The following is a 15,110-nucleotide window of genomic DNA, read 5'->3' as shown; positions in this document are numbered from 1 at the left end:
ATAACGTAAATATCTAAATAATTCTTAAAGATAAAAATTCTTTAGTTGTATAAATAAATATAAAAAACAAAACATCAAGGACATTTAACATGTTAAGTTTAGTCAACTTGTGAACAATGAAGAGCATACATGAAAATAAAGAAATAGGAAAATCAGAGCAACATCAGATTTTTAAAAATTTGCACTTTGAATCTCTGTTCACTTAGAAGAATCGTATACATTTATATACCTTCAGTGAAATTAACCAAGAAAACAATTCTGCATAGAGTTTATAATTTAAAAGTGAGCCTATGATTTTTTTCCCTTAATTTATGACTTTAAACCATGCTTCAACAGAGGAGTTTCATTTGGCAGACAAAAAAAAGAATTATCTGTGCAACATAGCCTTTGCAATGCCCTTCTTAAAAATCAATTATTAATAAAAATTCTCATTATCTGATATTAAAAAGTTTAGCATATGATACAGGAAAATCTCTACGTTTTCTTACTTAGGGAGAAAAAAAAGCATAATGAAAAACTGTACATATAGTCTGTCACTTTTCATGAATGAAGATGAGAAAAACATGAAATAAAAATTTGTAATAAATCATGGGGGATATACATAGGAAATTTATGAGTTGGGAATTTGAGTAGATTGTGTCAGTAGTGGAGGCCAGACGTTCCTGAGGCACCTGTTTACATTATTTTGATTTTTTAATCATGTGAATTTATTACCTATTAAACAACAGTGTGTGTGTGTGTGTGTGTGTGTGTGTGTGTGAGAGAGAGAGAGAGAGAGAGAGAGAGAAAGAGAATGTGTTTAAGCACGTTTCTATATATAAAAACTTCAGTCTCACTTCTGGTCTATTTTTCACTTCCCCAAGCTCAGGCCTGACCCAAGCACGGACATCTGCAGAATGGGAGGCATCTGATGGATGTCTTCATCCTCCATTTCCATCTTCCATCCCACTCTGTTCTTTCTCATTTTTCAGAATGTAGTGGGAGGACGCAGGAAATTATAGGAGTGAAAGAGTTTTATAAGACTAGTGTGTTTGTTATCACCTGTGTGACAAATGCCCAAATGTTGGTTATTTTTTTGTGTGGATAGCTTTTGTGGGTCCTTCAGAGACAACTCACTACACTGAGAGTGTACCTTAAACATTATATGTTCTCTAATATTTGGGCTGAATTTTTATGATTTCTACCCTGGCTCTTATATCAACAATCACCCCTGTAGCCTCTTTTTTACTTTCTGAAATCAGTTTTCTTTCATTAATCTTTTCAAAAGACCTCTACTTCACCTGCTTTATGACTTTGAAAAAACTAAGAAGTGCTTTTTCTCTGCTAAACTCTGGAAGTCCATGTCCCTCCCACCACAGAGTCCCTCTTAACTGTGAATTCAGTGTTGTCCCAAACAGCCTGCAACCTTTATCTTTGTGAGATGAGAGTCAGGAACTGGTTTCAGTACTCTCTGAACTCCACAACACTGGTCACGTCTCCCAAGAACCATCACATCATGCTTCACCGAGTCTTCTATTAGCATTAGCATCCTCAAGAAACCCTCCTATGACTTGAGGTCAGGGTTAAGTTCTTCCTTAGAGAAGAAAGAAAATGCACAGTTCTCCCTTTAGGATAGGGTTTCTTAACCTCCATACTGTTAACAAGTACGGCTGGATAGCTCTTAGTTGTGGGGGATTTTCCTGTGCGTTGTAGGATGTTTGGCAGCATCCCTAGCCTCTACCTATCACATTACAGTCTTACACCCCCATCAACCAAATTAAAAGTACCTTCAGACATTGCCAAATGACCCCTGAAAGGCAAATAGCCTGATTGAGAGCCACAACACTAGGCTAACAACCTTCTTCAAATAAATCCCAATTTCCTAATTTCCTCACCACTCTGCTAATTATGAGGCTAGCTGATGAGGTTTAGGTGATGGTCAAATACACATTTGGGACTGCCCCTTAGTAACCTCTGTGTAGAGGATATAATATATATAGATACATCTCATGAGAATGTGTGGGCATTCTCTCAGAAGGAATTTTCTCAGAAGGGATTCTGAAATATTGAGATAATAAAAAAATCTTTACATCTGTGAAAATGAGTATAAGCATACATCTGTTTCTGGCATTTAAAAACATGGGCTAAGGACAGTGAGGGTAGGGAGAGAGGAGACTTTTTAATTTATTCATTTTATGGCTTTATTTGACTACTTTTTGATATTCAAGCATTTGGATTAAATTATGTATTTGTATTTTTTGTTTTGTTTTTAAAAAGATCATCGTTAAGTGGTGACATGAAAAAAAGCTTTTTAAATTTAAATAAGATTTGAATTGGGTTTCATGATTAAGATATGCAAAATTCATGTTTGAGATAAAGGAAAGTCAAGAAAGAGGAAAAAGGGGAGAGAGGCAAAGAAGATAAAAGAGGTTAAAATTTACCTTGTTTCATCAATATAAACTGCTTCCAATACAGATGCTGCATATTCAATGTTCTTCTTTAAGTCTACAACGTTGACATCACCTCTTTCCAGCTGCTTCACTAAGCATCTTAGTCTATTTTTTGAAAAAGTAGACAAAAAGAAAAATAAAAAGATTTATTATAACTATATGGAAAATAGTCTAATATTAAATATACATATCAAATAACATTTTTAACATATCTTTCTAGGTCATCAAATAGAAACAAGTTTGATTGTGTAGGTACCATATTTCAAGGACAGTCTTTCTGAAAATTCAAGACAATATAGATGTTTTCATAAAAGTATGTTCCTAACACTAGAATTTATTCTATGGCTTTTCTGTTTCTTCAGAGTTGGCACTATGAGAATATCTAAAGGGTACTCTTTTGATCATTACTGTAGTGATTATTCAGTGTACATAGCAATGAAAACAAAAATGAAAGGCAAAAGAGCCAAGAAAATATAGGTGAGATGATAAAAAAACATATGTATGTGTTTTTATAGCATTTTTTTTTTTTTTTTTACCTGAGACAGATCTATAAAATGTTTTCTCTTGTTTTTATCCATGGGATGATATGCCTCAACTCTTGGAGAAATTTTAAGGCATAGGGATCAGCTAAGCCATGTCCAGATTCCTGAATCACAGAAACTGTGAGATCATTAATGCTATTGTTTTAAGCCACTAATTTTTTACACAGCAATAGATATTTCAAGGAGTAAGATAATACAAATTGCTTCAAAAAATTTTTAACACTTTTAGAAACTTTATGCATTAATTATAAATCAAGTGTTTCTGAAGATATTGCCCCCCATAGTAGGGAGGGAAAAAAAATTCTTACTCTGTACGTACTGCAGATAAACAATGTAAAGACAATTTATCCATTTTCCTAAGTCAGCAGACAGAATTTAGTTCCATTTGGGAGCCAATGTATAAAGTTTTTCAGGGAGAATGAAGTATATCTACTTTTAGGCACTGTCTGTGAGACAGTGTAGCAAATTTTTTGAAAATTTACTTTGGATGATTTGTAATACCAAGGCTAGGGTATAAAGAGAAGTTAAAAATTTTAGCAAGGTTATTTGAGATTCCTCCATCAATAAGAAACTTTTTTTTTTCTCCATGAAAATAGTTATAGCTAGATTGACTTCTTACTCAAGACACTACAAATAATTACTTTTTGTGCTCTATACTTCTGTATGATAAAATATTAGCAGACAATCACATTGCCAAATAAATTCTATGTGCCAATAAATGTCTTATTTGTACAGATGAAGCAAAACAAAACAAAACAAAAATAACACCTAGAACAGGTTACTTAGAAAGAAAAAAAGAAGCCTGGCTTTGAAGCATAAAACACTGACTATAATAATAATGGAGCAACACATAGAGTGTTTTGAAATTTTATAATATTTATAACCCAGTCACATTATATTACCTTTTATGTATGAAAGTAAAAGAGTTTCACAAGTTTGCAATGGCTAAAAAATATACCACTTGTATAACTTGTGAAAATTACTTGATACAACTTGGTTGTATTTGGTTGCATGATGTAGTTTTAACCATCTAGGATCATGAAGAAGGAAGGATCCTGGCAGAAGGAAGCTACCTAGTAAGAATGACAGAGAAAAAAGATGGAAGGGGCCTGGATCCTATGCTGTGAAATCACCTACCTCTGAGCTTATTTCCTGTGAGAGAAAAAAAATGTGTTTAAGCTACTATTATTTTGAGATTTCTTCTATATGCAGCTGAACCTAATCCTAACAGATAAATGAAAAGAGTAAGAAATGACTCAAAGAACTGAAGAATGGAGAAATTGCCACATAAAATGAGAGGGGATACCCTTGGGAAACTATTCACGTATGTACTTCCTAACTCATAACAGCTGGCAGGTGTTTCCAGGGAAATCATTAGACTATTATCAAATTAGAAGGCCACACCTGACAAAACCTGTAACATCAAGGGGCTCTAATACTTGCATGATGAACATGCTCTTTCACAAGACATCTTGCTATGGCTTAAAAACAACAAAAACAACAAATATTATGAACTGTTATATGTTAAGAGGAGTGTAAATCTATAATCTGACATAAGAAATCACTCTGAAAAAATACTCCAAAAAAAAATCTAGTTAGAGATGGTGATAATTCTGTATAACCATGACCACCCAAACACATGTGTATGTACACCCTCTGCCCTCAGCAAAATATGTCAACTCAAAAGACTGAAAGGAAATTTATAATTTGGGGTTACTAGGATTTCTTTCTTCTTTATCTCCTTTGCCTATATGCACCAAATTTCCTTTAACGAGTACATATTTCTATTTACATAAAAAAGAAAAATCTTTGTATTATAAAAAGATTACAATTATAACAGCAGGTTAATGGAATAATTTATATAATTATTATTCCAATTGTGAATTTGCTTTTTAATCAATTTATGCATATAATAATCCCCAACGATCTTAAGTTATTATTTCACTTTCTTTATAGAATAATATGAGGCCAAATATTTACATAAATCATTTTCAAATGATCATACATATTAAACTGGTGGCTTCTAAAGCATTAAGATTTTATTGCATGTATCTGGGAAAATTTTTAGTTTTTTTTAAAGAAACTAAAAACTTTTTTTAAAGAAGATAATTATAAAAAATTTACCTAATTCCTAAGCCATTCTATGGGCAAATTCTCATATAGAAGAAGAAAGCACAAAGTCATGTGCTGAAAATAAAATGGTTTCTTTCATTGGAATAGGCAAGCTGAATGAAAAAGTTTTATTAATACCAAGCTGAATAAAAAAGTTTTATTAATACCTCTGTTTCCCAAAGTTAAGTACCTGTACTTGGTGTTCTAACCTGAGCAGTTTCTGGTTCAGCAATCTGTGAATGGAGACTGCACTTGGTAGCAAATTCAAATAGCATAGAGTAGCTACATATAAGTGGATAATATTACCAAAAGGTGTTAAAAACTCAAGTCAGTTAAGTAATTATTTAGTATTTATTATTGTACCTGGGGCTGTGTAAAAACTATATATGAATGCAAAAAAACATATATATGAATGTGCATATAAAGATATATACAGACACAAACACATGCACATACATATACGTATAAATTCATGGGCATCTGTGTATGCACCATAGTACCTGTCTTTAAGATATCTTCAGTCTCTGGTGATGGCATGACATATGCAAATAGTGTGGTCGAATATTAAAATGTATACATTTCTCATTACTTCTTTTACATACGCCCTAATTTCCAAGCAAACTGATTTAATCACTGTTCTCAAACACTGTCACATCATCCTAGATTCAATTCTTCTTTTTCTCATATCCCATCTTTAGCTGTCTGAATCATGTTTAGTTACCAGGCATATCTGAGATGCTACCTATATTGTAAGTCTTTTGACGATTTCCAACCATTGTGATCTCTCCTTATACAGAAAATAAAACATACTTCATTAATTACTCAGTAAAAAACTGAAATTTCTCTGGCTTCCATTATAATTTCAATTTTTTGTACATAACATTTTCCCAATTGGCTTCTCATCCAATAAAAAAAAATTATGAAGCATTCAAGAAGCAGGAAAATCAATCCATCTGAGGATAAAAATCAATCAGTTGAAAATGACCCAAATATGACAAAAATGATAACATTAGTAGGCAAGGATGTTAAAACAGTTACTATCAAAACACAACAATATAAATAACGTTATTCCAATATATTTAACAATTATTTATATAAGATGAATAATTTCCTCACAAGACACAAACTACTATGTTTCAAAAAGAAATAGACAAACTGAATTTGCAGTTAAAAACTTTTACATAAAAGAAACTACATGCTCAGATGACTTCATTGAATTTATTTAAGGAATTAATAATACCCTTTGTCTACACGTTTTTATAAAAATAATCCCGAGTCATTCCAGGAGCCCAAAATTACTCTTATAACAAAATCGGATGAAACATTACAAGGTGCAGAAGCAGAAGAGGAAAAAGAACAGATCTTATGGACGTAAATGTAAAAGTTCTTAACATTTTAGGAAACCAAATCCACCAATATATAAAAGAATGACACATCATAAAAGAAGTTTATCCCAGGAATGCAAAGTTTTTATAAGATTGAAATGTTAATCAGTATAATTCACTATTTAAGAAACTAAATAAGAATGGCCATAGTATCACCTCAATAAATACTTAAAAAAGCATTTGACATAATTCAACATAAATGCTGATTGAAACTCTTAGCATATTAGAAATAGAGGGAAACTTCCTCACCTGATGATAAAGGCTACAAAAATTTATAGTTAGTGTCAAAAGTCATGTTAAATGATTAATTGCTTTCCTCCAAATATGAGGTATAAGGCTTTACTCTCATCACAGTTATTCATCATTGTACTGAATCTTTTAGTCAATGCAATAAGGCAAGAATAAAAGGCATCCAGGTTGGAAAAGAAGTAAAACTGTCTTTGTTTACAGACAGCATGATTGTCTAAGTAGAAATTCTGATGGAATATACCAAAATGTTATTAAAAGTAACAAATGCTTTTAATAAGTTTGAAATATAAAAAACAAATACAATATCAATGTAATTTCTATATAATTGTAATAGACCATCAGAAATTAAAATAAAAAGCAATATTATTTACAATAATTCCCCCAAATGTGAAATTCTTAGACACAAATCTGGCAAAGTATGTGCAAGTACTATAACTGAAAATTGCAGAACATAGCTAAAAGAAATTAAAATAGACCTAAATAGATGGAGGGATATGTTGTGTTCATGGATTGAAAGACTCAATATTGTTAACATGGTATTTCTCCACAAATTGATCTATAGATATGATACAATCCAATAAATATCCTAGAAGGCTTTTTTGTTGTATATATTGACATGCTGATTCTAAAATTCATGTGCTGATTCTAAAATTCATATAGAAATGCAAAGGACCTACAATAATCAAAACAAATTTAACAAAAAGAACAGAGTTGGGAATTCACATTACTTCAAAACTTATTAAACTTCGAGACTTATTTTAAAGCTACAGTAATCAGTATAGTATAAAAGGCATAATACGCTACATTATTAATGTTAGGTCAGCAGCAGGGGGGTGGGGCGGAGGTGGGGTGAAGGCCAGCCAGAAGCCTACCTGGAGACTTCCCAGCTTGATATCAGAATCCAGACCTTCCAGCCTGACATCGAAGTCCGGAAGTCTGGAGTCCAACTGATAAGGGCCCACCCAAAGCCCTGGCGCCACCACCTTAATCCAGTTGCTCAACTAACATTCAATTAACATTCCTCCATTCTATACCCTACCCCTACATAACCCCATAAAAACTACGCCCTCCCACCCCAGGGCAGGAATTCTCTGGCCTCTCTCCTCTCTGGACCAGTGAACCTTGCCCAGGAGCCCCCTCCCAATAAAGGCTTGCTTTTTAAAACTTCTCTCTGGGGTCACAAGTTTACCTTACAATTAGCACCAAGATAAGCAAGTAAATCAATGGAACAGAATGTAGAGTCTAGTAAGAGACTCACAAATATATAGTCAATAGATTTTGGAAAAAGTTGCAAAGATAATTTAGTGGAAAAAGGATAGCACTTATAATGAATAGTGCTGGATCAAAGAGAAATAGATATATATAAAAGGAACTTTAATCCACATATGTATCACGTATCTAAATGCTTATTCTAATACTATAAACCTAGAAGAAAATGCAGGAGAAAAACTTTTGTGATCTGAATCAGCAAAAGATATCTTAGATATAGTATCTAAAGTACTCTCTGTGAAAAAAATAAGTTGCACTTCATCAATATTAAGAACTATTCTTCAGAAAATTGTTTAAAGAATGAAAAGACAAACCCCAGACCAGAAAATATTTGCAAATCATATATCTGATAAAAGATTTGTATTTAAAACACATAAAGACTTGCAAAACTCAATAAAAGACAACAAACCCAATATAAAATCTGCAAATAATTTGAACAGCCTCTTCACACACAAAAAAGATATATTTATAGCAAACATGAAAGTTGCTAAACATAAATAATTATTAGAGAAATTCATATTAAAACAATAATTTGATATAACCGAACACCTATTAGAATGGCTAAATTAAAATAACTGATCATAGAAAATATTGGCAAAGATGTTAAGCAACTGGAACGTTGCTGTTGGGAATGTTTATAGGTATGATCACTCTGGAAAACAGTTTCTTAAAAAGCGAACATTTATCTACCACACGACTCAGCCATTTTATTCTTTGATGGAAAGAAAAAGAAATATATGTCCTTACAAAGAATTATACATCAATGTTCATAGCAACTTTATTTGTAATAGCCCCAAACTGGAAACAACCCAAATATTCATGAACAGGTAAATGAAAAAACAAACTCGGGCAAATTCATCCAAAGTTCCACTCAGCAATAAAAGGAATAAACTATTGATACACACAATGACATGAATGAATCTTAAATAATTATGCTGAGTGAAATAAGATATCTGCATATTTTATTTTCATTTATGATTCCATTTATATAGAATTTTAGAAAATGCTAACTATCCTTACAGTGACAGGAAACAGATCAGTAGTTGTCTGGGAATGGGGGAGGTGAGATCAGGGATGAGAGAAAGGGAGAGATTATAAAGGAGCTTGAGGAAACTTTTGAGGATAATGGAAATGTTAATTTTCTTGATTGTGGGGATGGTTTCATCGGTATATGTGAATTCTTATCACACTTATTAATTCATAAATTACAAAATAAAATATGTAATCATTAATTTGAGCTAGAAGAAAGATATGTGCTAAATAAATGCTTATGTTATACATCTTAATTTTCATCAATTTTATTGAAATACTTAAAATTCCATATATTTACTATCAATGACATGAACAAAAGCTAAAGTAGCATTAAAGTTATAATGATCTTTTTCCTAGGAGAATGACATTAATCTGATAATTCACAAGACTTTTAAAATCAGCCTGAATGTTATGAAAAGAACAGCCTTTGATCTTAACTTTTTGGAGGGACTTCCTTACCTTCTGATGATCAGAACACTTAAAAGAAGACAGAAATGAAAATAGAAACACTGCCTTTGAAAATAATTGATTGACTCTGTAATTCAAAAGAGAAATAATTTCTACCTTTGAACAAAGAGTACTGAGCTGTAGAATATGATTGAGTATTTTTTTATCCAAATATAGAACTGCCATTTTCCAAATGAAAAAATACTCAATATGAAATAATGTAACTTTTGTAATCAAGTACTTCAAATACTCTTAAGTTACCTTCTAAGGTATTGCTACATGACCTAATCTTGCAAAATGACCATCTACATAACTAAGAATATTCTCATACTAAAAAATTTTAAGTGTCTATTCACATCTGTTTTAATTCTATGGACTAAAATACCCAGGATATCCCTCATGCTGTAGACCACAAATAATAAATTAGTTATAAGAGAATTAATAGTAAGAGAATTAATAATAACTATTGCCATTTTTGACTTGATTGAAATACAAAAGTGAGAAGATATTGTTGTCAGAATGCTGTAATAAGAAGTAGAAGAGCTAAAGCTGAAGAATATCTACAGCAGATATTAACATTAACATTAAAATATGCCCATACATAGGAATGCACCAAACACACACAAATAGGGATGTCATTTTCACTAAGTTCTGCTTGTCTCTGATCCTAACATGATAAAAAAAAAATGATAAGCCATTAAATAATAAAATTGTCTACTCTGCAGGTCAAAGCTTAGGAAAATAAATTCTAACCTTAGTCTAAGTGACCTTTACAGATTCAAAGCCTTTTAAAGATATTTTTCTTTTACGTAGGTAAATATTATCATTATAAAGCTCTTTAATACCTTCATTTTATGGGAGAAATAATTCCCCAAACAATTGATATCATTTTAAAAGTGGAAATAATAGTATGGCAAATATTATAAGGCTTTGATATAGGTTTACATTCTACATTTAAAGCAGCAAAAAAATCCCAATGAAATGGAGAATATATGATGAAAAAGTATCTTTATAAGCAGAAAGGAATACATAATTATCCTCCCCCTACTCCCAAAATCACAATTTAGGTATAAACAACCAATTTACTTTAAGATTAAACTTTTTAAAACAGAAATGGGCGTTGTGTAATCCCCAGCATGTTAAAGAATTGCTTTTAAGTACAGAGATACATTCAAATAGTTAGAAACGCTTACAAAATCAATTTTATTTTTCTCCTTGGAGGCAAAAGAACAGTAAGACTATTTTAACTCTAAAGAGAGAACCAATCATTTGTGCCATTTACTATTACCCTTCTGAAATACTACGGGCTAGGTGGACTCAAGGATTTTCCTTAAAAGGTTACGTATTTAAATAAATATGTATATTAAATATATATTTAAATGCACATATATTTAAACACATTTAAATATGTAAAATATATACTAGATTTATATATTTATATTTGTAAAAGATATATTGTTTTATATAGTAAATATATTTATATATAAAATATGTCCACATATTTATATATTTTATACATAAAGTTAAATCTGTGTGTTCTGATGAAGAAAAAGTAGTGACCTTCATCTACTAGTAAGGTATTTATTTAAACCAGAGAAGAAAGATTAGGAATAGGGCACACACATAGCAGACCCACCGAAGAACAGTTGAACATTTTATGACATTCTATTAGACCTCAGAAAACACATATTTAGCACTAAGCTCAGGTATCCACTCTGTGCAAAAGAATTCACTTATCTCTCCAGACTTACTTTACTGGTCTCTATGCTGCCCCTTGCCCTGAGAAGGAGAATATAAAGACTACATCAGGCATCTAGTTGGGTTTCACACATGGGGAGCATGAGCAGAAGATAGGACGGAGGGTGAAGAGAGAAGTCATTGTATTATTCTCCTCCTTCCTAGAGGGTCACCCTTCAAGAAGGTCTCTCGTCAGGCAGCCCTCTCCACAGAGTTCTCCCCTGCCCCATCTCCCTCTTTCTCTCTTATCAGAAACCATACATCCATGGAACCCCATGTTACTAGCCCAGAGAAGTATTATATTATCCTGGTGGTTCCCTACCCTTGTCCCACAACTGTAAATACTCTTTATTAAAGGCTCCTCAGATTACCCATTTTGACTGTGTCATCTTTTTCTAACTTACATACTAGAGACTATTATTACAGTGCTTCAAGGGTGTTGAAAAGTCTGCAGAGGCAGAGCTTTAAAGTCAGTGGGGGCTGGCTCTACTTACATTCACCTTTTTCCTAGTATTTAGGGAAAGGACCAACACACTGACTAGAGAACTATGTCCAGTTTTCTGCAGTGATCAGCATTACATTGAACTCTGGCTCACAGAAACTACACAAAATGCTGAGGTTCCGCTGCATCATAGGAAATGCAGGAGAGCCAAGACACCAAATTGCCACCTTCACCACCGAGAGGACCTGACTCTTGAAAGGGATGTTTATGGAAGATAGCTGATGATAGCTGGGTCAGAGAATGTGTGGCATAATTTTTAAAATTTAAAAAATGAAATAGATAAAAAGAGATTTGTAGCTTGCATTTAACCCTGATGAATTTTAAAATGTTTTTACTACTGTTTGCCACTGAAATGTCATTAACATGACATAAAGGGATTGAAAGGTAAAAGAGCTACAAGGAGAAAGAACAGGAAACAAGATAATAGAAAAGTTTACAACACATTTTTGGAAAAATTGAAGAGTGAGATATGGTAACCGATTTAGCAGTTACCAAGAAAGAGAAACAAAGAACAATGCTTTCAAAGGGTGATCACACAGAGAGTAAGAGAATCCCCACAGAAACTCACAACAGTTCATGAGGTAGGGACACCAAAGATCCTATAATGCACGTACCACTTTGGGCTCAAAATAATAAGGTGACAATCTTTTTAGAGCTTTCAGATTTTTTTTCTCCATCCCAAATCGTAGGAAACTGTACTTATCTATTCTTACAGCACATCTGAAAATGAAACAGATTGAAAACAGGGGGATTGAATGAAAGTCAGCATGTTCAGTGATGATACCTCAGGTTCCTTTATCTCATCTAGTCACAGAATGGAGATTGGGGGATTTACTGCCAGGAAAAGCACCAGAGAAATGACATTTTGGCAACAAACAGTTCACAGCTTGCTCACCCTTGGGTGAGCTCAGCAGGTAACAAGCACCACCTATTCACAGAGAAATTCTAATCACTTTTCAGAGCCACATTCTTTAATATTAATGGTCTGTCAGCGGTGTGAGCAAGCATTGAAGGAAAAGCTCCACCATGAAAGACAGACAAATAGAACAAGTAAATTTGGAGGATACCAAAATAATAGAAACCAAAAAAATAAATAAGTAAATACTTTAATAAAAAATTTTTTTAAAAACATCATTCATGAAACAAGAACATAATACTACTTTTTAAATGTAATAAATGGTGATGAAAGAGCTCTTGGAAATTAACACTAATGATTTACATTAAATGTAAACAGAGGGGTAGAGAAGAAAGTCTAATAAGCCAAAAAGGCAGCAAGATGAATAATAGAATAATAAAGATAAGAAAATTAGAAGGTTAGTTCAGGATATCTAATGTTTGGCTAATTAAAGTTCTAGACATCAGGAATAGAATAAATTATCAAAGAAAAAGTCAGTTTCCCAGAACTAAAAATCTTCATTTTGAAAGGGCCCACCAGGTTTGTATCATGCGCATATGTACTTGGTAGTTACATAGGACATTGTGCTTAGAAGGACCCCACCCTTGATTTAGTGTTCTGCTGTCACTATCTTGAAATTCTTAGTAAGTTTTTAACAAGAAGCCCCGCATATTCATTTTACAGTGGGCCCTGTACATTACGCAGCTGGTCCTTGGGTCAAGCTACAATTCTATATACAGCCAAGTTATCAATCAAGTTTGAAGAAAGGATAAAGGCATTTTCAGATATTCGATAACTCCAAAAATTTGGCTTTCCAAGCAGACTTTTTTTAAGAAGCCACCAAAAGATGTAAAGTCCGTGTTCCCTGTGACATATTTACTATCTGTGCTCTGCCCAAGTGGATATGATGACTTTTTGGAAGATCAAGATTTCTTAATAAGACATCCTTAGTATGGTAATTAAACAGGAGAATTTCTTGAGAAAGTCTTGAACTATTCGTTCTTTCCTTCATCACTACAAAGATTCCAATTCACCTCAAGACAAGGGCTACTGTGGAAATGAGCATGGTTAAAGACGTGATTTAATGTGCTTACACAACTGAGTCAAGCCTTTCAATTTCAATGTTTCTAGTAATTATGCCTCAAATACTCAACTATTTGCTGAGGTAGATGACCTGGAGCATTAACTTTGAACATTGTATTTCCAGATCTTTAGCCGTAAACACTGAACCAAAGGCTTCAATTCTATGATTCGGTTGCCTAAGATAGAGAGAAGTTTCAGCATTAGAAAAAAGTCTTCAAAGAAGTAGTGATCAGTAAAATTGACATTTCTATGATATTTGATGGATTTATGAATAACTTTAGCAGTTATACATAGTTTAGACCTCTGGTATATAGTAAGTGGAGAAACTCTTTATGCATTATGGACAATACTTTAAGATCATACGGATACTTGTCATTGCTAAAAAACCAAAATGAAACAGTAATTCATACTGATTCAAATGTAAGAGCGAATTCAGAAGTCAATACCTGCTTGACATTCCAGAGAGAGTATTCATCCTGGTTAATCAACCCTGTTATCTATAGTAGCTAGGTAACAGTTAATTTTTGAAGGGTGGGGGGAGAAAAACCTGGTAGCATTGACCAACCCAAGAAGCCTTGAAGTTATTTTATTTTTAATTTTTTGAAGTAGGACAAACACAGTTTAAATGGATTTGTGCAGCATGGTAAGAAAAAGAGCATTAATGATGAAAAACTTAAAGCTGAAATTCTAAGGTTCAACATTCATTTTTTTCCAAACTCAGATTTTGGCAAATTGATACTTTTTTATAGTTTCTTGAAGATTCTACATAAATTATTTTCTATTAAATAATAACCAGATATAACAAAAATAGACACCATAAGTAGGATTCCTAAAAAATCAATTTTCATTTTTAGCTTAATTAATTATATTTATTATGTTAATTAACATATATTATATTATTTTAATATTTTAGTATTAATATATTTATATTTATTATGTATATTATTATTGTTATAGGAAATGAATGTTCACTGTAAACAGGCAGAGGATCAGCAGATTTTCAACAGGTTTGTAGCCTAAATCACTGTAATATACAGAAACTCACAATGCATGCCAACACCATAGAACCAGAGGGGTCGCTAACATAGATAATAAGGTAAAAAGGTTATTCTCTCTTTGCTTCCTTATTTATTTAAGATCCATGCCCCTTTGGGCTTAATAGTTAAGCCTGTTTTTCAGCTCCTAGAATAATCTCACAGTATAGACATTACATGTTTTTTTGAGTTTCCAGAGTCAAAGAGCAAAATTCTTTAATAAAAACTAGCAGTTTCTTCACCCACCCAGTCCCACTCTGTGTTCTATTCACCTGAGACATCTACTTTAAAATATTTTGGCTGTTTCTTCTGAGATTTTTTTTTTCATATCTTAAAATGCTGTACTTATCCTGCTATTTCTTGATTTATTGATACTGGAATTACCTATTGGCTT

General features: G+C 32.5%; 1 protein-coding gene across 10 annotated transcripts in view; it reads right to left on the bottom strand.

Moving 5' to 3' along the window:
- The window catches only part of PDE1A (phosphodiesterase 1A), a 281,250-nt gene that overhangs the window by 93,503 nt on the left and 172,637 nt on the right, over window positions 1-15,110 (bottom strand). For all 10 annotated transcript variants that reach the window (XR_001597511.2, XM_016149786.2, XM_016149787.2 and 7 more), the window contains one exon: window positions 2,421-2,534. Coding sequence is in view for 9 of the 10 variants with exons in the window: in XM_016149786.2 (XP_016005272.2) it covers window positions 2,421-2,534 (114 nt within the window). In the remaining variant the exon portion in view is untranslated. The remainder of the gene's footprint in view (window positions 1-2,420; window positions 2,535-15,110) is intronic.

This window comes from Rousettus aegyptiacus, unplaced genomic scaffold, assembly GCF_014176215.1.
Source record: "Rousettus aegyptiacus isolate mRouAeg1 unplaced genomic scaffold, mRouAeg1.p scaffold_m13_p_2, whole genome shotgun sequence".
NCBI lineage: Eukaryota > Metazoa > Chordata > Mammalia > Chiroptera > Pteropodidae > Rousettus > Rousettus aegyptiacus.
Note: the sequence above shows the minus strand (reverse complement) of the source record. Positions and strands in the feature narration are given on the sequence as shown.